The sequence below is a fragment of the Sminthopsis crassicaudata genome, chromosome 2, assembly GCF_048593235.1.
Source record: "Sminthopsis crassicaudata isolate SCR6 chromosome 2, ASM4859323v1, whole genome shotgun sequence".
In the NCBI taxonomy this organism is placed as follows: Eukaryota; Metazoa; Chordata; class Mammalia; order Dasyuromorphia; family Dasyuridae; genus Sminthopsis; species Sminthopsis crassicaudata.
The window spans coordinates 335076605-335096349 of record NC_133618.1 but is presented as its reverse complement, the minus strand read 5'-3'; the positions used below and the strand labels follow the sequence as shown (position 1 = coordinate 335096349).

General features: G+C 37.1%; 1 protein-coding gene across 1 annotated transcript; it reads right to left on the bottom strand.

Annotated features, from left to right (window-relative positions):
- Window positions 1–2619: 2619 nt before the first annotated feature.
- On the bottom strand, window positions 2620–19599 carry LOC141556399 (retinol dehydrogenase 12-like). The gene is made up of 7 exons (XM_074290456.1): window positions 19434–19599; window positions 18151–18269; window positions 16992–17147; window positions 15964–16068; window positions 6973–7182; window positions 5582–5771; window positions 2620–3380 (listed from the first exon to the last, which is right to left on the bottom strand). Exons 1-7 carry the CDS (start codon window positions 19499–19501, stop codon window positions 3287–3289), a joined length of 942 nt encoding a protein of 313 aa, XP_074146557.1. The 5' UTR covers window positions 19502–19599; the 3' UTR covers window positions 2620–3286.
- Window positions 19600–19745: the final 146 nt, after the last annotated feature.

Below are 19745 nucleotides of genomic sequence, written 5' to 3'. Positions count from 1 at the left end.
TGTGTTACAGTATAACCTAGATACAATATATGTGTGTAAATCCAATTTTCCTGTGTCACGTTAAGAATTGGGTTCTGAAGGTATAAGTAACCTGGGTAGAAAGACAGTAGTGCTAAGTAACACTTTATATTCACTTCCCAGTGTTCCTTCTCTGTAGTTGTTTTTGAACATCATTGATCAACTGGAAGTGAGTTGAATCTTCTTTATGTTGAAGATATCCACTTCCATCAGAATACATCTTCATACAGTATTGTTGAAGTGTATAGTGATCTTCTGGTTCTGCTCATTTCACTCAGCATCAGTTCATGTAAGTCTCTCCAAGCCTTTCTGAATTCATCCTGTTGGTCATTTCTTACAGAGCAATAATATTCCATAACCTTCATATACCATAATTTACCCAACCATTCTCCAATTGATGGACATCCATTCATTTTCCAGTTTCTAGCCACTACAAAAAGAGCTGCCACAAACATTTTGGCACATACAGGTCCCTTTCCCTTCTTTAATATTTCTTTGGGATATAAGCCCAATAGCAGCACTGCTGGATCAAAAGATCACAGTTTGATAACTTTTGGGGCATAATTCCAGATTGCTCTCCAGAATGGCCAGATTCTTTCACAACTCCACCAACAATGCATCAGTGTCCCAGTTTTCCCACAGCCCCTCCAACATTCATCATTATTTGTTCCTGTCATCTTAGCCAATCTGACAGGTGTGTAGTGGTATGTCAGAGTTGTCTTAATTTGCATTCCTCTGATCAGTAGTGATTTGGGACATTCTTTCATAAGAGTAGATATAGTTTTAATTTCATCATCTGAGCATTGTCTGTTCATATCTTTTGACCATTTATCAATTGGAGAATGGTTTGATTTCTTATAAATTAGGGTCAGTTCTCTATATATTTTGGAAATGAGACCTTTGTCAGAACCTTTAACTGTAAAAATATTTTCCCAATTTGTTACTTCCCTTCTAATCTTGTTTGCATTAGTTTTGTTTGTACAGAAACTTTTTAATTTGATATAATCAAAATCTTCTATTTTGTGATCAATAATGGTGTCTAGTTCTCCTCTGGTCATAAATTCCTTCCTCCTCCACAGGTCTGAGAGCTAGACTATCCTTGAGGCCAGATTTCAATATCTTCCCAACTCCAAGCCTATGCACTATCTAGTTGTCCCCAATATGAATGCTAATTTCTTGTTGCTGCTGTATCATCTGCACTAATATACAGGCCTGACCATACCCCTCTCACTGAAAAACATTCAATAGCCAATTATTGCATCAAGGATAAAATACAAACCTCTGACACTTAAAGCCCTCTACAATCTTGCTATGTCCTACCTTTGTGAACTTATAATAGCTAATAATAATAATAATAAAGACAGTTAACATGTAGAATTTTAATGCTTCACAAATGTCTCATTGTATCCTCACAACAAGCCTGTGAAATAGGTGTTTTCCATTTTACAGTTAAGGAAACTGAAGTTATATCTGAGGCAAGATTTGAATTCAAGTCCAGCTCTCTCTCCACTGTTAACTCATTGTTCCTATTATTCTCCTTTACATCCAGACAAACCAGACTGCTAAGTTATTGCTGCTCTCTTTCTGCCCCCATGTATTCATATAATCTCCTCCAGAGGCCTGGAATGCATTCACTTCGCATGTCTACCCACTGAAAGCCTTTCTTTTTCTTTCAAGATTCAAGTAAGATTGGCATGTTTGGCCATCTATTGGTGCCTCTGTGAAACATTCCTTGTGTCTCATCAACTGAAAGTTTTCTCTCCTCCTTCAAATGTTCTTAAGCCACTTTGTGTGAATCTCTCATTTGCTTCCACCATGCTCTATTTTGCATTATATTTTTGTAAGTAATTTTCACCTTCTGCTATAATTCTTTATCCTCATATACTTCTATGCTTATGTACAATTGCCTCCCTCATGGAATAAGCAACTTGAGGTCAGGTACTATTATTTGTGTATTTGTATTTTGTGTGTGTGTTTGTGTATTTCTTTCTGACCTCTTGTCTATAGAAGTAGGAAGATAGGGATCAGATCAGATTTGAACCTGAGCCAAGATGGAATTTTAGATAATCTAGATTAGGGAAATATCTGCATTTGACTGTCTTACAGCTGTTCTACTAAGTAACCTATGCTATCTAATCAAATTCTCTGGTCTTACTCCATAGGAGAGAGCAATAGCTGTGTGATTTAGATCATTGTCATATTCTGAATCATCAATCATTAAGGCTTGACAGGATCTCAAAGATCTATTTACAAATGATGAGAGAGCACTAGTATGGATCTATACATACACTAATTCTCCTGGGAGCCTATGGGCTCCCTGTTGTAATCATATTAAGAATAGTGGGAGAATTAGTTTTCAAGTCCCCAGCCAACTCCCAAAAATTCAGATAGCAAAGCAAATACTGAGTCTGCACTGATGGAGGGAGTTAGTTTCCTCATAATTCTAGATGGATGAAATCACAGCTCTAAGGGCAAAATAAAAATAAAGTGTAGGTTATATGTAAGGCCATAAATGAAGTTAGAATTACTAAACTCTCCATAACAACTTCTTTTCCATGATCTTATTATTCTGAGAGCAACAGCAACAGAAAAGCAGAGATGAAGAATTTATTTGGTCTTTATTTTCTCCAAAAAATTAAGGAGAACAAACAAACAAAAACTTAAAAAAAAAAAAAAAAAAAAGGAAACCATTCCCATGCTTAGAGATGAGAAAGACTGTCTTTACAGCAGCAAAGCAAGGTGGCTCAGAGGAAGTGGACGAAGGAGAGTCCAGATTTAAGGAGGATTTTCCAGAGGGTGTCCTGACATCATTGACAAGGATTGGTTTTCTAAAGATAAGAAGGATTGGTCATGGTAACTCTAGGCCCTTTTCAATTCATCTGAGGTCAAGTAAAGAGTGCTTCTAAAATGGAAGACTAATCAGCTGGAACCAGGTATGATGAGGGGGAAAGCAATGTTAGCTTCTTCAGAAGCTTTTCCATGCTGCCTTTTGTGAGTTGGGGCCTGCCCTTTAGGCGTAAGCCAACAATGCACATGCACTACTTACCATACTCTTTGGTAAGAAGATTGCATAAATGTGAATGTCTACCAAATGATCCAAACTGGTAGGAGGGCAAAGGGAGGACAAGGTTCTCAGACAGGTGATGGAGGTAATGTGTCCACAGGCAGCAGCTGATCCTTCAGTGTGTCTTCTCCTCTGGCTGCATGGGCTCAGTTAGTCCAGGCTAAGAGTATAAAGTCACCTCTCTTCTGCCACCATGTATTTCCACTAGATGCCCAGTAGTTCACAGCTTACCTCCCATAAGCGCTTGGCCGTTTTGTTGTTACGACCCTTTGGAGACACCCATGCTTTCCTGCAATCACTGATTAAGAGAGAAAGATGTTTAGAATATGGGAGAAAAGTGTAGAGGTCCAGCTTTTGGAGACTAAGCCAGACAAATGTCTTATGAGATTTCCATTTTCTATGTCCTTGATGGCTGTTCTTGGCAAGGTCAATTGCTATCAAAATGGACTTGAAAGAACAGTGGCTCTGGACTCATAAAACCTTTTTTTAGTACTTGGCTGAATGGTTAGAGCCAGGGGTTCTCAAACTATGGCCTGCGGTCCAGATGCCACCCACTGAGGACGTTTATGCGGCCCGTTGGGTTATGGCAAATGGACTGAGGGGTGGAGACAGAGTGTGAGGTTTTGTTTTTACTATAGTCCGGCCCTCCCACAGTCTGAGGGACAGGGAACTGGCCCCTCTTTAAAAAGTTTGAGGACCACTGGACCATTAGACACTAGTCTGGCTTATTATGAAGATCTAGAAATTTAAAAGTTTGTGGTCTCTAGATTCTCAGATCTGATCTTCCCAGAATGATACAGCAGATGTCCTTCAAGGTTCCTTTTAGCCATAGATCTAGCTGCTATAATTGATCTTCACTCAGTGCTTTGTATTAAACAATTTAGGAAAGAAACTAACAGGGAATCTCAAGGTTAAAGGGGAAGGACAAAGAGGATCTGGACTTTCCATCATATACTTTTGGAAACATGAACAACTGGCACTTAGCACAGAATGAGGTGAGCAATACTACCCATCCTACAGAAGGAGAAAAGCATGACGATTCTAGTATAATTTCAAATTTGTAGAATTTGAAATTTGCAAATATTTACCTTTAATTATGGAGCAGCTATGTGAGACAATAGAAAGAATTCAAGGTCTAGCATAAGAGTTCAAATTTGGCCTCAGATGCTTACCAGTTGTGTGACCCTGAACAAGTCACTTAACCCTTTTTACTTCAGTTTTCTCATTTATAAAATGAGCTAAAGAAGGAAATGGCAGATTATTCTAGGAATTTTGCCAAGAAAATCCCAAATGGACTTATGAAAAGTTGGACCCAAGTAAAACATGGCTAAAGCATTAAACAACAAATCTGTTACTTTTATGCAAACTGTCTTGATTTCTGTTTCTCAATTACCATTTTTAACAAGAATCAAGGAGTAAAAGAGCAGGAAGAGGCAAATTGTAGTTATGACACATCTAAAAAATATTCCATTTCCTGGCACCTGTTAGCAAGCCACAAGGCTGAGCAACAAAGATGAACACCCATAAAAGAACTTCATCTCGTGAACTATTCACATTTCTATTTTTTTTTTTTTAGAGAATAACAGCATAATGTTTGTCCCAACCCCTAGCCTCAGCCCAACACATCCTCTCCTTTTCACTACTAGTACTAGAAAGAACCTTCAGTGTGGGAAATGGTTAATTTAGACACCTAATTTATTTTCAATTAGTATTATTTGAATTTGAGGGCAATGATTATTTCCGTTATACTTGTCCATTGATATGCAGTTAGTCTATCTAGTGAATCCACTTGCTTAACTAATGCCTGATGAGTAAATTATCAAACCTAATGTGGCAGATGGTGATTCAATGGCATGAAAAGTCCCCTAGCTATTTTTGAATTGTACTTCTACCCTTGTCACTAATTTTCTAAGCAACAAACACTATGGCAGGTTCTGTGAGTATTGGACCAAGAGATCCTCTGAGTATCTGACCAATGGGTGACCTTATATGGATATGGCTGTGAATCTATTCCCTATCTATTGCCCTACATAAGGCCAATGAGAGACAGTCAACTCTGTCCATATTTGGATATCCTCCACCATCACACATGAGCTGAAGATTCTCCTGAAAAGTCAAAATATAGTCGATGAGACTTATTGTGTTTTCTGTATCATTTGGGGATCAAACACTATAAAACTAAGAGTTTAAAGAAAGGAAGCCTCTCAGGTTGTGAGGAAGATCAAAGGTCTTCTTCATTAGAGGGGACCATGGCCTCTTTAATAAAGAACTATTGACTTAGAGTTCTACTTTTATTGTAGATTGGACAATTTTGGACCCCACACTAGTTCCCACTAAAAAAGACAAATGACTTGTCTCACATAAGTATTAGCAAATGGCTGAACTCATGCGACATCAAATCTAGTATTCTTTCTGCTGTGCCAAAGGCCTGTCATTTCTTCTCCAGAGTTTAGAGATTTCATTTCCTCCATATAAACAGAGAATCGGGCTAATACCCACCTGAAATATCTGCCACTCTGAGACTCAATACCCTCAGCCAAAGCACAGTGGAGGCTGGTTTGAGCTCCTTGTTGAGTTGACTTCACAAAAGGGGTAAACAGACGCCACAATAAACACATAAGGAATGAGTGACGCATCAATTCAGATTGGACAATGCCTGGATGGACTGCATATGTGGTGACACCAGTTCCTATGACACAAAGGACAGGAATTATACTGGAGAAGGAGAGGTAGAATAAGTGCCTATAGCTCCCATTTGATGCACTTGAATTATGGCAGGGTTTGATAGAAGCCATTTCCCATCAGAGTATAAACTGATAAATAATCTCTTCCTTTCACCAGTAGACTCACTGGGTCTGTCCTACAATCAATTGGAATGCAGATGGTAGGGTGGATGGAATTGCAGGCTGGAGTCAAGTAGATCTGAGTTTAAATCCAGCCTCAAACACTAACTAGCTGTGTGGGTAAATCACTTAATCACTTTTCCTCAGTTTTCACAATGGGGATAATGTACATAAAGTGTGTTTTTCAAATTTTAAAGCATTATCACTGTATAAAGGTCAGGTTGTAGTAGTAGTAGTAGCAAAACTAGTAGCAGCAGTACTAATAGAATAGTAGTAGTAATAGAAATAATAGGGGCAGCTAGGTGGCGCAGTGGATAGAGCACCAGCCCTGAATTCAGGAGGACCCGAGTTCAAATGTGAACTCAGACACTTAACACTTCCTAGCTGTGTGACCCTGGGCAAGTCACTTAACCCCAGCCTCAGAAAAAATAAAATAAAGTAATAGAAATAATAATAGTAGTAATTGTACTAGTGCTACTAGTAGTAGTAGCAATAGAAGTAATAATAATAGAAAAAGTAATAGTAGTAATAGTAGAGTAGTTGCCATAGTAGTCATAGTAGTTGTTGTAGTTATAATAGTAGTAGTAGTAGTAGTAGCAGTAGTACTAGTAACTGTACTTATGCCCAGTATTTAACACATACTCAAGGAATGTTCTTGTTTGTTTTTTTTTTTTTTTTTTTTTTTTTTTTTTTTTCTTGAGCATTGGGGAAAAGTGAGGGTAACATGGGGAGGATTGTTCTGGGAGAGTAGGGCAGCATATACACTTCTGACTTCATTGGAATGAGGAGCTCTCATTGTTGAGGGTCTTTCTTACTTTTTCTGATCCTTATTCCCACTATTTTTTCCTGAAAATTAAATCTGTACTCTATTTCTTGGTTCCAGACTCATCTTTATTTTTTTTCCTGAGGCAGTTGGGGTTAAGTGACTTGCCCAGGGTCACACAGCTAGGAGGTGTTAAGTGTCTGAGACTAGATTTGAACTAAGGTCCTCCTGAATTCAGGGCTGGTGCTCTATCCATTGCACCAACTAGCTGCCCCAAGACTCACCTTTTAGCCGATAAGCCAATTCACGGGTAAAAAGCACATTGGCTAGCTTGCTGTGGCAGTAAGCAAAGGCACGATTGTAATATTTTTCCCCTTGCAGGTCATAGAAGTAAATGCTACCAAAATGATGAATCACGGAAGATAAGTTCACTACACGGGATGGAGCTGACTCTTTTAGCCTCTCCAAGAGCAGGTGAGTCAGAAGAAAGTGACCTGTGAGAAGAATAGAGGGTTAGAATGATGGAGAAAGCTATGAAAATGAAAGTAACTGTCCAAAAAACAGGAAATAAGAAGAGGAACTGACTACCTCCACTTAAGAGTGAAAAGAATGCTGAACATTGAGCGAGGAGAAAACCAGTTTCAAATCCTGACTCTGACATTTATCAATTGTACAATCTCCCTGCCTCAAGTCCAAGATAGGGTGGAGCTAGCTTGAACTAGTTGTTAAATTTTAGGTGTGAGCACTTAAACCTTAAATGAGAAAACACAGTTTAAAGTTAAATGGATACATTTAGACATTTTGTTTTGTTTTGTTTTCCTGAAGAATTGCTTGTTAAATATATATCAAAAATCTTTTAATCCTGTTTGCCATGGTTTCTTCATCTGTCAAATGAGCTGGTCAAGGAAATAGCCAATCACTTTATCAAATCTCTCCTCACTCTGCTCTATCCTTCACACAGCTGCCAAAATTATTTTTCTTAAGCATGATAGTCTGACCATGTCATTCCTTAACTTAATAAACTTTAATGCCTTCTTATTGTTTTTAGGACAAAATACAAATTTCCATGAATGGCTTACAGAATCCTTAACAATCTGCCCCAACCCATTTTCCTAGTCTCATTATGTTTTTCTCTGTTTCTCATATCCTGCAGTCCAGCTAATCTGATTTTCTCTTTTCCTCACACATGACACCCTCATCTCCTATCCCCAAGCCTTTGTATTGGCAATTTCTCATGCTTAGAATGCCATCACTACTCATCTCTGCTTCATATAATCCTTATTCCTTCAAGTTTCAGCCTAAACCCCATCTTCTACTTGAAAGCTTCCTGATTCCCCCAAATCTTCCCCCTCTCTCCATAACCATTCATTTTTAATTCATTCTATGTTTATACATACTTACATGCAACATAATAACAAGAATTTACGCAGTAGTTAGCAACTATTAGGCACTTAATAAATGCTTGTATGTATGCTTTGATATGATCTTTCCAGTTTTATTATACATTACTACCTTGCTTGCTGTTTCCCAACTCCATACTTTTGTACTGACTATACCCCATACCTGGAACACACTCCCTTCTCACAACCACCATCTCTTCAATTTCTAAACTATATTCTACATGAAATTTTTATTTATTTTTATTCCTGCCCATCCTCTCTCCGTCCCTCTAGCTGCTAGTGCCTTTATATCTATTTATATATAATTATATATTGTTTCTTCCAGCTGAAACCTGTTTCATTTTTATCTGTGTATCTCAATCACTTAATACTAACTCATCCCTGGCAAACAGTAAGTACTTAATAAATGTTTATTGATTGATTGATTAATTAGTTGAAGTCACTTCAACCTGAGTCCATTTCCTCATCTATAAAATCTATAAAAATCTATAAAAAAAAAAATACTATTTTCAGAAACTATCTCATAGGGTATTGTGAAGAAATCATTCTTGCTACTCTGACCCACTGTGGTTTTTGGCAAGTAATTAGGGTTATATGACTTGCACAGGATCATATAGCTAAATATCAAGGATCGGAGGCTGGCCTTGAACTCAGGTCCTCCTGACTCCAGGGCCAGTGCTCTATCCACTGAAGCTATCTCAAATCTGCCCCAGTATTAAGAAATTAGAAAATGAGTCCACCCAGCAAAAATGAGCATCGTTTTCCAGGGAAGAAGATGGACATTTAGCAAAATAAATGAATTCCATCTATTCTTGATGAAAAAACCAGACCTACACAAAATGTTTGATCTTCAAATACTGAACTCAAGAGATTTCTAAAAAGGTAAAAATAAATCTTGAGAACTATATTTCTGCCATAAAGATATGTAAAGAATGCATGTATAATTTGTCCTAGAAACAAAAGGAAATTATATCATAAAAAAGGGTAAAGTGGTGGTACTACATCTCATGAAGAGGCAAAGGTAACCTATTATATCTGAGAGAAAGAAAGGAGGGAGATGAACATAGTGTGTATCAATAGACATATTCGATTTATGGTGAAACTTCTTCCATTTCATTGAAAAGTGAGAGGGAAGGAGTAAGCTAAGAGGAAGGGAACACAGAAATTGTGAGGAAAAGGGGTAAAATAAAGGGAGGAACTTTAAGGTGGGGGAGGGATACTAAAAAGGGAGGGCTGTGAAAAGCAAGTGGTGTTCACAAGTTTAATACTGGGTAGGGGGGTAAGAGGGGAAGGAAAGGAAAAAAGCATAAGCAGGGGTTAACAGGATGACAAGCAATATAGAATTAGTCATTCTAACCATAAATGTAAATGGGGTAAACTCCCTCATAAAGAGGAAGCAGTTAGCAGACTGGATTAAAAGTCAGAATCCTACTATATGTTGTTTACAGGAAACCCACCTGAAACAGGGTGAGACATTCAAACTAAAAGTAAAAGGGTGGAGCAGAATCTATTATGCTTCAGGTAAAGCCAAAAAAGCAGGGGTAGCCATCCTCATCTCAGATCAAGCAAAAACAAAAATTGATCTAATTAAAAGAGATAAGGAAGGGCATTATATCCTGCTAAAGGGTAGCATCAATAATGAAGCAGTATCAATATTAAACATATACACACCAAGTAGTACAGCATCTAAATTCTTAAAAGAGAAATTAAGAGAGCTGTAAGAAGAAATAGACAGCAAAACTATAATAGTGGGAGATCTCAACCTTGCACTCTCAGAATTAGATAAATCAAACTGCAGAATAAATAAGAAAGAAGTCAAAGAGGTAAATAGAATACTAGAAAAGTTTGATATGATAGATCTTTGGAGAAAGCTAAATGGAGACAGAAAGGAGTATACTTTCTTCTCAGCAGTTCATGGAACTTATACAAAAATTGACCATATACTAGGGCATAAAAACCTCAAAATCAAATGCAGTAAGGCAGAAATAGTAAATGCATTCTTTTCAGACCACAATGCAATTTAAATTACATTTAATAAAAAGCCAGGGGAAAATAGACCAAAAAACAATTGGAAACTAAATAATTGGAAACTAAATAAACTTATACTAAAGAATGATTGGATAAAAAAGTAAATCATAGACATAATTAATAACTTCACCCAAGAAAATGACAATAATGAGACATCATACCAAAATGTGTGGGATACAGCCAAAGCAGTAATAAGGGGAAGTTTTATATCTCTAGAGGCCTACTTGCATAAAATAGAGAAAGAGAGGGTCATCGAATTGGGCTTACAACTAAAATTGCTAGAAAAGGAACAAATTAAAAAACCCCAGACAAACACAAAACTTGAAATTCAAAAAATAAAAGATGAGATTAATAAATTGAAAGTAAAAAAACTATTGAATTAATTAATAAAACTAAGAGTTGGTTCTATGAAAAAACCAACAAAGTAGACAAACCTGATTAAAAAAAAGGAAAGAGAAAAAGCAAATTGTTAGTTTTGAAAATGAAAAGGGAGAACTCACCACTAATGAAGAGGAAATTAGAACAATAGTTAGGAGCTACTTTGCTCAACTTTATGCCAATAAATTCAATAACTTAAATGAAATGGAAGAATACCTTCAGAAATATAGCTTGCCCAGATTAACAGAGGAAGAAGTAAGTAATCTAAATAGTCCCATCTCAGAAAAAGAAATAGAACAAGCTATTAACCAACTCCCTAAGAAAAAATCCCCAGGACCAGATGGATTTACATGTGAATTCTACCAAACATTTCAAGATCAACTAACTCCAATGCTATATAAACTATTTGAAAAAATAGGGATTGAAGGAGTCCTACCAAATTCCTTTTATGATACAGACATGGTACTGATACCTAAACCAGGTAGATTAAAAACTGAGAAAGAAAACTATAGACCAATCTCCTTAATGAATATTGATGCTAAAATCTTAAATAAGATATTAGCAAAAAGACTTCAGAAAATCATTCCCAGGATAATACACTATGATCAAGTAGGATTTATACCAGGAATATAGGGCTGGCTTAATATTAGGAAAACTATTCGTATAATTGACCATATTAATAATCAAATTAATAAAAACCATATGATCATCTTAATAGATGCAGAAAAAGCATTTGATAAAATCCAACATCCATTCTTACTAAAAACGCTTGAGAGTATAGGAATAAATGGACTATGCCTTAAAATAATAAGGAGCATATATTTAAAACCTTCAGTAAACATCATGTGTAATGGCGATAAACTGGAACCTTTCCCTGTAAGATCAGGAGTGAAACAAGGTTACCCACTATCACCATTACTATTCAATATAGTACTAGAAACGCTAGCCTCGGCAATAAGAGCCGAGAAAGAGATTCAAGGAATTCGAGTAGGAAATGAGGAAATCATACTATCACTCTTTGCAGATAACATGATGCTATACTTAGAGAACCCCAAAGACTCTGCTAAAAAGCTATTAGAAATAATTCAGAACTTTAGCAAAGTTGCAGAATACAAAATAAATCCACATAAATCTTCAGCATTTTTATACATTACCAACACAATCCAAGAGCAAGAGATACAAAGAGAAATTCCATTCAAAATAACTGTCGATAGTATAAAATATTTGGGAATATATCTACTAAAGGAAAGTCAGGAATTATATGAGCAAAATTATGAAACACTTGCCACAAAAATAAAGTCAGATTTAAATAATTGGAAAGACATTGAGTGCTCTTGGATAGGCCAAGCGAATATAATTAAGATGACAATACTCCCTAAACTAATCTATTTATTTAATGCTATACCAATCAGACTCCCAAGAAACTATTTTAATGACCTAGAAAAAATAACAACAGAATTCATATGGAACAACAAAAGGTCGAGAATTTCAAGGGAGGTAATGAAAAAAAAATTAAATGAAGGTGGTCTAGCTGTACCTGATCTAGAACTATATTATAAAGCAACAGTCACCAAAACCATTTGGTATTGGTTAAGAAATAGACTAGTTTATCAGTGGAATAGCTTAGGTTCACAGGGCAAGATAGTGAATAAAAATAGCAATCTAGTGTTTGACAAACCCAAAGATCCCAACTTTTGGGATAAGAATTCATTATTTGACAAAAACTGCTGGGAAAACTGGAAATTAATATGGCAGAAACTAGGCATGGACCTAATTTGACAGAAAAAATTTTATGATATTTATTTTTCTACTCCAAATATTATTGCAGTTTACCAAACCAATTAAAACAATACAATAACCTGAAATGTCTTGAACTCTTTTCATTGAATTATCTTTCGCTTTTTTTTTTAAACTTATAGATAAGATTTTCAGCAATATGCAAATACTTTGATTAGGGAATAATCTATATTGAGTTAAATTAATTTACAACAGAATCCTAAAGTTGTCAATATGAAATAAAAATTCACCTACTAGGAATCCTAACCCACAATTAGTGGAAATAGCCAAGATATATTTGGTTAGGGGCTAGACTGTTAAAGAGTACCTTTATGAGTTAATAGACTTCAAGTGGCTAGGATAGCTTCCTTCAATAGAAATCTATTTGGAATTTTAAAACAAAGCCAAAACCAAGAGCTTAGTACTATAATATTAAAAAAACAAAAACAAAACAAAACAAAACAAAAAAAAAAACAAATGAATCCAGAACTATAATTAAATATAGGACATTTAACACCACATACTAAGATAAGATCAAAATGGGTCCAAGATTTAGGCATAAAGAATGAAACCATAAATAAATTAGAGAAACATAGGATAGTTTACCTCTCAGACTTGTGGAAGAGGAAGGAATTTGAGTCCAAAGGAGAACTAGAGATCATTTATTGATCACAACATAGAAAATTTTGATTACACCAAATTAAAAAGTTTCTGCACAAACAAAACTAATGCAAACAAGATTAGAAGGGAAGTAACAAATTGGGAAAACATTTTTACAGGTAAAGGTTCTGATAAAGGCCTCATCTCCAAAATATACAGAGAATTGACTTTAATTTATAAGAAATCAAGCCATTCTCCAATTGATAAATGGTCAAAGGATATGAACAGACAATTTTCAGATGATGAAATTAAAACTATTTCCACTCATATGAAAGAGTGTTCCAAATCACTATTGATCAGAGAAATGCAAATTAAGACAACTCTGAAATATCATTACACACCAGTCAGATTGGCTAAGATGACAAGAACAAATAATGATGAATGTTGGAAGGGCTGTGGGAAAACTGCGACACTGATGCATTGTTGGTGGAGTTGTGAAAGAATCCAACCATTCTGGAGAGCAATCTGGAATTATGCCCAAAAAGTTGTCAAAATGTGCATACCCTTTGATCCAGCAGTGCTACTACTGGGCTTATATCCCAAGGAAATACTAAAAAAAGGAAAGGAACCTGTATGTGCCAAAGTGTTTGTGGCAGCCCTTTTCATAGTGGCTAGAAACTGGAAAATGAATGGATGTCCATCAATTGGAGAATGGTTGGGCAAATTATAGTATATGAATGTTATGCAATATTATGTTCTGTAAGAAATGACCAACAGGAGGAATACAGAGAGGCTTGGAGAGACTTACATTAATTGATGCTGAGTGAAACGAGCAGAACTAGGGGATCATTATACACTTCAACAATGATACTGTATGAGGATGTATTCTGATGGAAGTGGATATCTTCAACATAGAGAAGAGCTAATCCAATTCCACTTGATCAATGATGGACAGAATCAGCTACACACTGAGAAGGAACACTGGGAAATGAGTGTAAACTGTGAGCATTGTTGTTGTTTTTTTGTTTGTTTGTTTTATTTTGTTTTGTTTTTCTTCCCAGATTATTTTTACCTTCCGAATACAATTCTTCTTTTGCAACAACAACAACAAAATTCGGTTCTGCACATATATATTGTACCTAGGATATACTATAAGATATTTAATATGTATGGGAATGCCTGCCATCTAGGGGAGGGGGTGGAGAGAAGGAGGGGAAAAATTTGGAACAGAAAGGAGTACAAGGGATAATGTTGTAAAAAAAAAAAAAAATTACCTATGCTTATGTACTGTCAAAAAAATGTTATAATTATAAAAATTAATTTTAAAAAAAAAGAAAGAAAAAAGAAAATGAGTCCATAAGGTAATTTTTACCACATGTACCACTAGTCTTTCCATTTTTCTTCAAATTTATGAACAAGGGGCAGGACAGGCAATTTCTTTCTTTTTCTTGCCTCTCTTTGTAATAACCTCTTGATAATTCCAGTCTCTGCTCCTGCCCAATTAGGAGCAGAGAACACTAATAGCTTTTGCCTCCCTCTCTTGCCATGATTATATCTATGTGGATCCAAGCCATAGGCAAGAAGGAGAAAAGAGGGCAGAAGTCACAAAGGCCTTGGAGGACTACCAGACTGAGAATTGGAATGATCTGGGATATCATCCAGTTCAACCCCCTCATAAGGAAACAGGCCTGGAGGCTTGCCTGACTCTACATAGGTAACAAGTACAAACTTCATGACCCCATTTAGTGTTTTCTTGATAGAGATACTAGAGTGATTGGCCATTTCCTTAACCAGCTCATTTGACAGATGAAGAAACCATCGCAAACAGGATTAAATGACTTATCCAGAATCACATAGCTAGTGTCTGAGGCCAGATGTCAACTCAGGAAGATGAACTTCCTGACTCTAGACATGGCGCTCTATTTACTGCACCACCTGGCTGCCCCATCAGATAACATGACTGAGGCTCAAACCTAAGGACCCTCTCTCCAAATGTAGCACTCTTGCCAAGAGTTTTCCCCACTGCTATTAGCACAATAGCCTTCACTTCCTTTCCCATTTGGTTTTTCCACCTGTGAGTGCTCCCCAATTTTCTCAAGCTTTGAGTCTCTCTCTAGTGCCTTTGCTGAATTCTTTTAGCCACAACTCTTTTCCCAGACCTGACCTTGCTCAATATGTCCTGCTCTAGTGCCATCCCCACACTAGACTGACACCATTCGTTCCAGTATCTCCTGAAGTTCTGGTTTATATGGGAAGAAAATTCCATTTTAAATGAGAGATCAGGGAAGAGAGATGAATCAGCACTAATCAATCTGCTTGATATCAGTTTGTCCAATTTATTGTGCCCCTGGTTCAATCTTCCATATCCTGGTTTTGGGGCATCCCCCTATGAAGAACAGGGAGGGGCCTTAAAGAGTTCACAGTTGGGCTGAGGCCTCACAGATGCTTATAACCAGAGCTATCCTGAGGCCACAAAAACTAGCAATCATATTCTTCTAACTCTGGTAATTAATTAGTAGCACAGACATGTTAGGGAGTTGTCTGATTATTTGTGTTGAGTATGGAACAGTTATTGAATGAGTACCAAAAATGAGTAGAATATCAGTGTGCTGATGAGGGAGAATGAGTTAGAGAATGACATTAATGTATGGAAAATAATGCCTCTTTGAAGATCATGTGAAGATCCCTGGGCAGTCTGAAGGAAATAGGTCTTGGTGTATTCCCCAGTGGGTTCAGGTTTGTCCTTAGGATGAATCTTAATTTGTAGGAATATGGAATTTGTAAGAACATGACAATTATTCCCAGTCTGTGTGTTCAATATGTAAAAGTGCACATTTGTGCTAATAAAAATGTTCTGTGTGTCCCAGAGTACAATCCTAGCATTTGGGGGCAAGAGTTCTGCCAGATGCTATATCAGGTTATGGTGGTTCTAAACCCTTAATATTGTCCATAACAAGAAAAGAGAACCCTGAATTTGGGCTAGACATACCTAAATCAAAGGAAGTTGACATAAATGTCTTCATTCTCCGGAGGTGAGACTGAGAACAGGAAGAGCATGCATGGGTCAGCATTCACCATGGGTAAACTACTTACCTAAGTGGTTGACTCCAAACTGAGTCTCAAAGCCATCTACTGTTTTGGAGTAGGGGCACATCATCACCCCTGCATTGTTAATTAGTATGTGGAGCTGCTTTTCCTCTGGCAAAACACAACAAAAATAGAATGAGCTTGCCATAGTCCTAATTATTAAGATCCTGAGTACCTGACCTGGGCCTTTATTCATGATTGCACCTAGAGGATTCACTCAATCAAATCCAATCTAATCCAATAAACATTAAGCACTTACTATGTGCCAGGTACTATGCTAAGTCCTAGATATGATAATAAGTTTAATAATAATAATTAATGCATATTAATATAATTATAATCATTTATTATTTAAATTGTTTTAATTTTATTTTATTAAATTTAATTTAATTAAAAATAATTTAAAATTAGGATAATAAAAAGAAAAACAATCCCTGTCCCCAAGAAGCTTACCATCTAATCGTGTCTAATATACAATGGAAAGCATGAAAGTGTGCATGTTGGCAGTTACAAATATTATGTATAACCTTTCCTACAGTAACCAAGTGTGCATCCTGTAGGATGTGCTTCATCTAGGATGGTGTTCCATCCTAAGCTTTCTAAATATCTTTCTAACTAGCAGGCAAAAGTTGCTTATCCAACTTCCATGACTGCAAAGTGCAGTACCAGCTGATATGCCTCACCTAGTGTGCCAATGGCCACAAAATGTTGTTGGCTCACTGACTATCAAACAAGAAAGGACAATGTAGGGCTTCTGCAATGTTGGTTCCACACCTTGATGTTATAATTCAAGCCCCCAGCAAGGAGCCTAGCACTTCTCATATTCTCATAGCTGAGACTAGAGGAAAATAAGTGCCCCACCCAGTTTGTCTAGCTGCCTTTCCCTTTGCTTCCAGTCCCTGTCCTGCAGGTTCTAGTAGCAGAACCAGTTGGATGGGGTCTATGATTCTGATGCAAGGAGAAGCGCTCTGGGTGGAGAAGCCACTCCTACAACCTGTATTCTTTCTTCTCTAGCTTCCCGGCTCCCCTCTCACCTGCAAGGAATCCTTCAGCAAAGGCTCGGATTGACTTGGTGTCAGATAAGTCCAGCTTCCTAACGAACACCTGTTGGTTCTTCGTTGCAGCCCGAATCTCACTAGCTGCTGACTCTCCCTTTAGTACATCCCGGCAGGCAATATATACTCTGGCTCCTAGGCAAAGGAAAGAGGAAAAGAACCAGTTACTTCCATCTCTGGGTTCAAATTCATGCATGAGACTTGAGAGGTAACCAATGAGGAGGTATCCAGAGCTGAGTACTTTCATAGAAGATAAGTGGGCTACATTCTTCCACATAATAGTGACAATTTTAGAATTTTCAGCATTAATGAGATGGAGAGATAAAATGCACAGGTGTTGAATGTATGCATGCAGTTTTTCTAATAAAAGATAGTAAAACTTTATAGATAGATTAATAATTATATCTGTCACATAGTAAGAAGAAGCAACAGGGAAAGAGAGGTTTACAGAGGACCACAAGATAAGTAAGTGGTCTCATTCAATTTAAACCTCCAGGATCTGAATTATTACAGTAGAGAAATACAATTGTATTCCTTGAAGAGACTTTGAAGATCAACTAGTCCAGTGATTCTCATTAATCTGTCCTTGACCTTCAAGGGTTTTCAACAATGGTCTAAGGCAAAAATGTTAAACTTAAATAGAAACTGGGATCACTAAATTATTTGTAAGGATCCCTAAAAAACTCATAATGACTTAGAAAACTATATATTTACATTACCTATATTCTCTTGCATTTTCATTTATTCAATTAAATATTTCCTAATTACACTTTTCTCTTGATGCTGCCCACAATGTGACTCAGGTCCAGTGTTTGAAACCTTTAAGTCTGAGGAATTTGAGCTAAAAATTATTTAATGGTGCCATAAAGCAGTAAATAATTATCAAGAATTTGATGAGAAATATATCAAATTACCCTGGGAATTCACAACACATGTTTTTGGTTGAAAGGGTCTTGCAGTACAAAAAATATTGAGAACCACTCATTTAGTTCAGGCCGTTATATCTTACAAATGAGGATACTTGCTAAAGATGTTCTTGAACTCCTAGCCACATGCCTAAAACAAGAGAACTAATAGCAAAGACAGGTGAAATGGGACTAATTGGATGACAGTGTCAGGAAGAAAAACATGGGCTTACCTCTACGAGCAAGCTCTTTGGCCGTCTCCTTCCCAATGCCCGTGTTGGCTCCAGTGACCACAACTACCTTTCCAGGAAGCTGCACAGTTGATGTGCAAACTCCACCAGCAAAATACTTTCTATAGATACATAGGAAAGGTTATTAAAACTCATTTTCTTTCCCAATTCCTATCTGACTTGCATAAGAAATGACTATAAATTTTTTCCATTCTTTCTCTATGCAATTTGAAGACATGGAGAACATGCTCTTTAACCTTAATTTTTTTACTAGTCTACCCAAGACCACTGGACAAATTCTGAGTAGATGCTGGTCATCTGTTATAGGAATATTCAGCTCCAGTCACCTCTCTACTTCTCCCTAGGTATAGGAAGAGAGCCATCTGCTGCTACAGTAGTAATCCCAGCACTTAAACACGATTAACAAACAGACAACTCTTGAGTGTAGAGCTTTTCCTTACTACCCATAGCTGCCAACTCATGGACACAGGCCTAAAGGGATGTGACTGTTCTTTTCTTCCGATTTTTTGACAATTCTCAGATTTTCCCTAGCAGTTCTTGAGATTTACAAAAGTCTAACCATAGAAATCACAAAACAGAATGAGAAACTAGGTCTGTAAAGTATGGCGCTTTCAAAGGAAACAAGTTTATTCATTTATTTCCCAAAATTCCCCTAAGCATTCATTAATTAATCCCTCAGCACTCATGACCCATGTCAATCCATAGTGCCATCTGGACTAGGAATGCTTAGTAGACAGGGAGGCAGCCATATGTTAAGAATAATCAATACAGTTAGATTCACATAGCAAGTTATCTACTAAGGTCATTCACTCTTCTTACCAGTTCCCAAAGGATTCAAAATCACCCATCCTCTGAAGGGAAATGTAGAGCTGGTAATCATAACTAAATGTGAATGAGATGTGCTCTCCCATAAAACAGAAGTGGGTAGCAGAGTGGATTAAAAAACAGAACCCTACAATACGTTGTTTACAAGAAACCCATTGACACAGAGAGACACATTCAGAGTAAAGATAAAAGGCTGGAAGAGAATTTAGTATGCTTCAGCTAAAGCAAAATCATCCCTTCTCCACAGCATGATCCATTTGGCAAATTGGCTTGACCTCCTTTCTCATCTTTCAGGGTGATAGCCATAACCACTGCCTTCCTGCTGTTCCTGCTCCCACTCATTTCCCCCAGTCTCCCCATCACTTTTTCCTCTCTCAGCAGAAGTGGGTCCCTGATTCAGGAGTAAAAAAGTTTTTAATGAGCCAATGAATGACACAGACCTGATATAGGGAAGTGCCATGTACAGGAAGGAACAGAAGGAGGTAAGCAGCACGAAGATGCCTATCATTTTTCCAACCTGCTGCTCCTGCTGTTGCAACTCTCACTTCTCTCAGGTTCCTTCCTGGCTGTCTGCTTTCTCTGCGACTCCCAAGCAGACTGGATCTGAGCCTGACTCAGAATCGGATTTAAATTTGTGAGTTGTGAGAGCATGGCCTGCTGGGAGATGTAGTCCAATTCTTAGATGTTGAAATGGGACTGATAAGAAAGATCAAAATCTTCAGGTTATTAGGAAAGAGATTGTAGGGAAACCA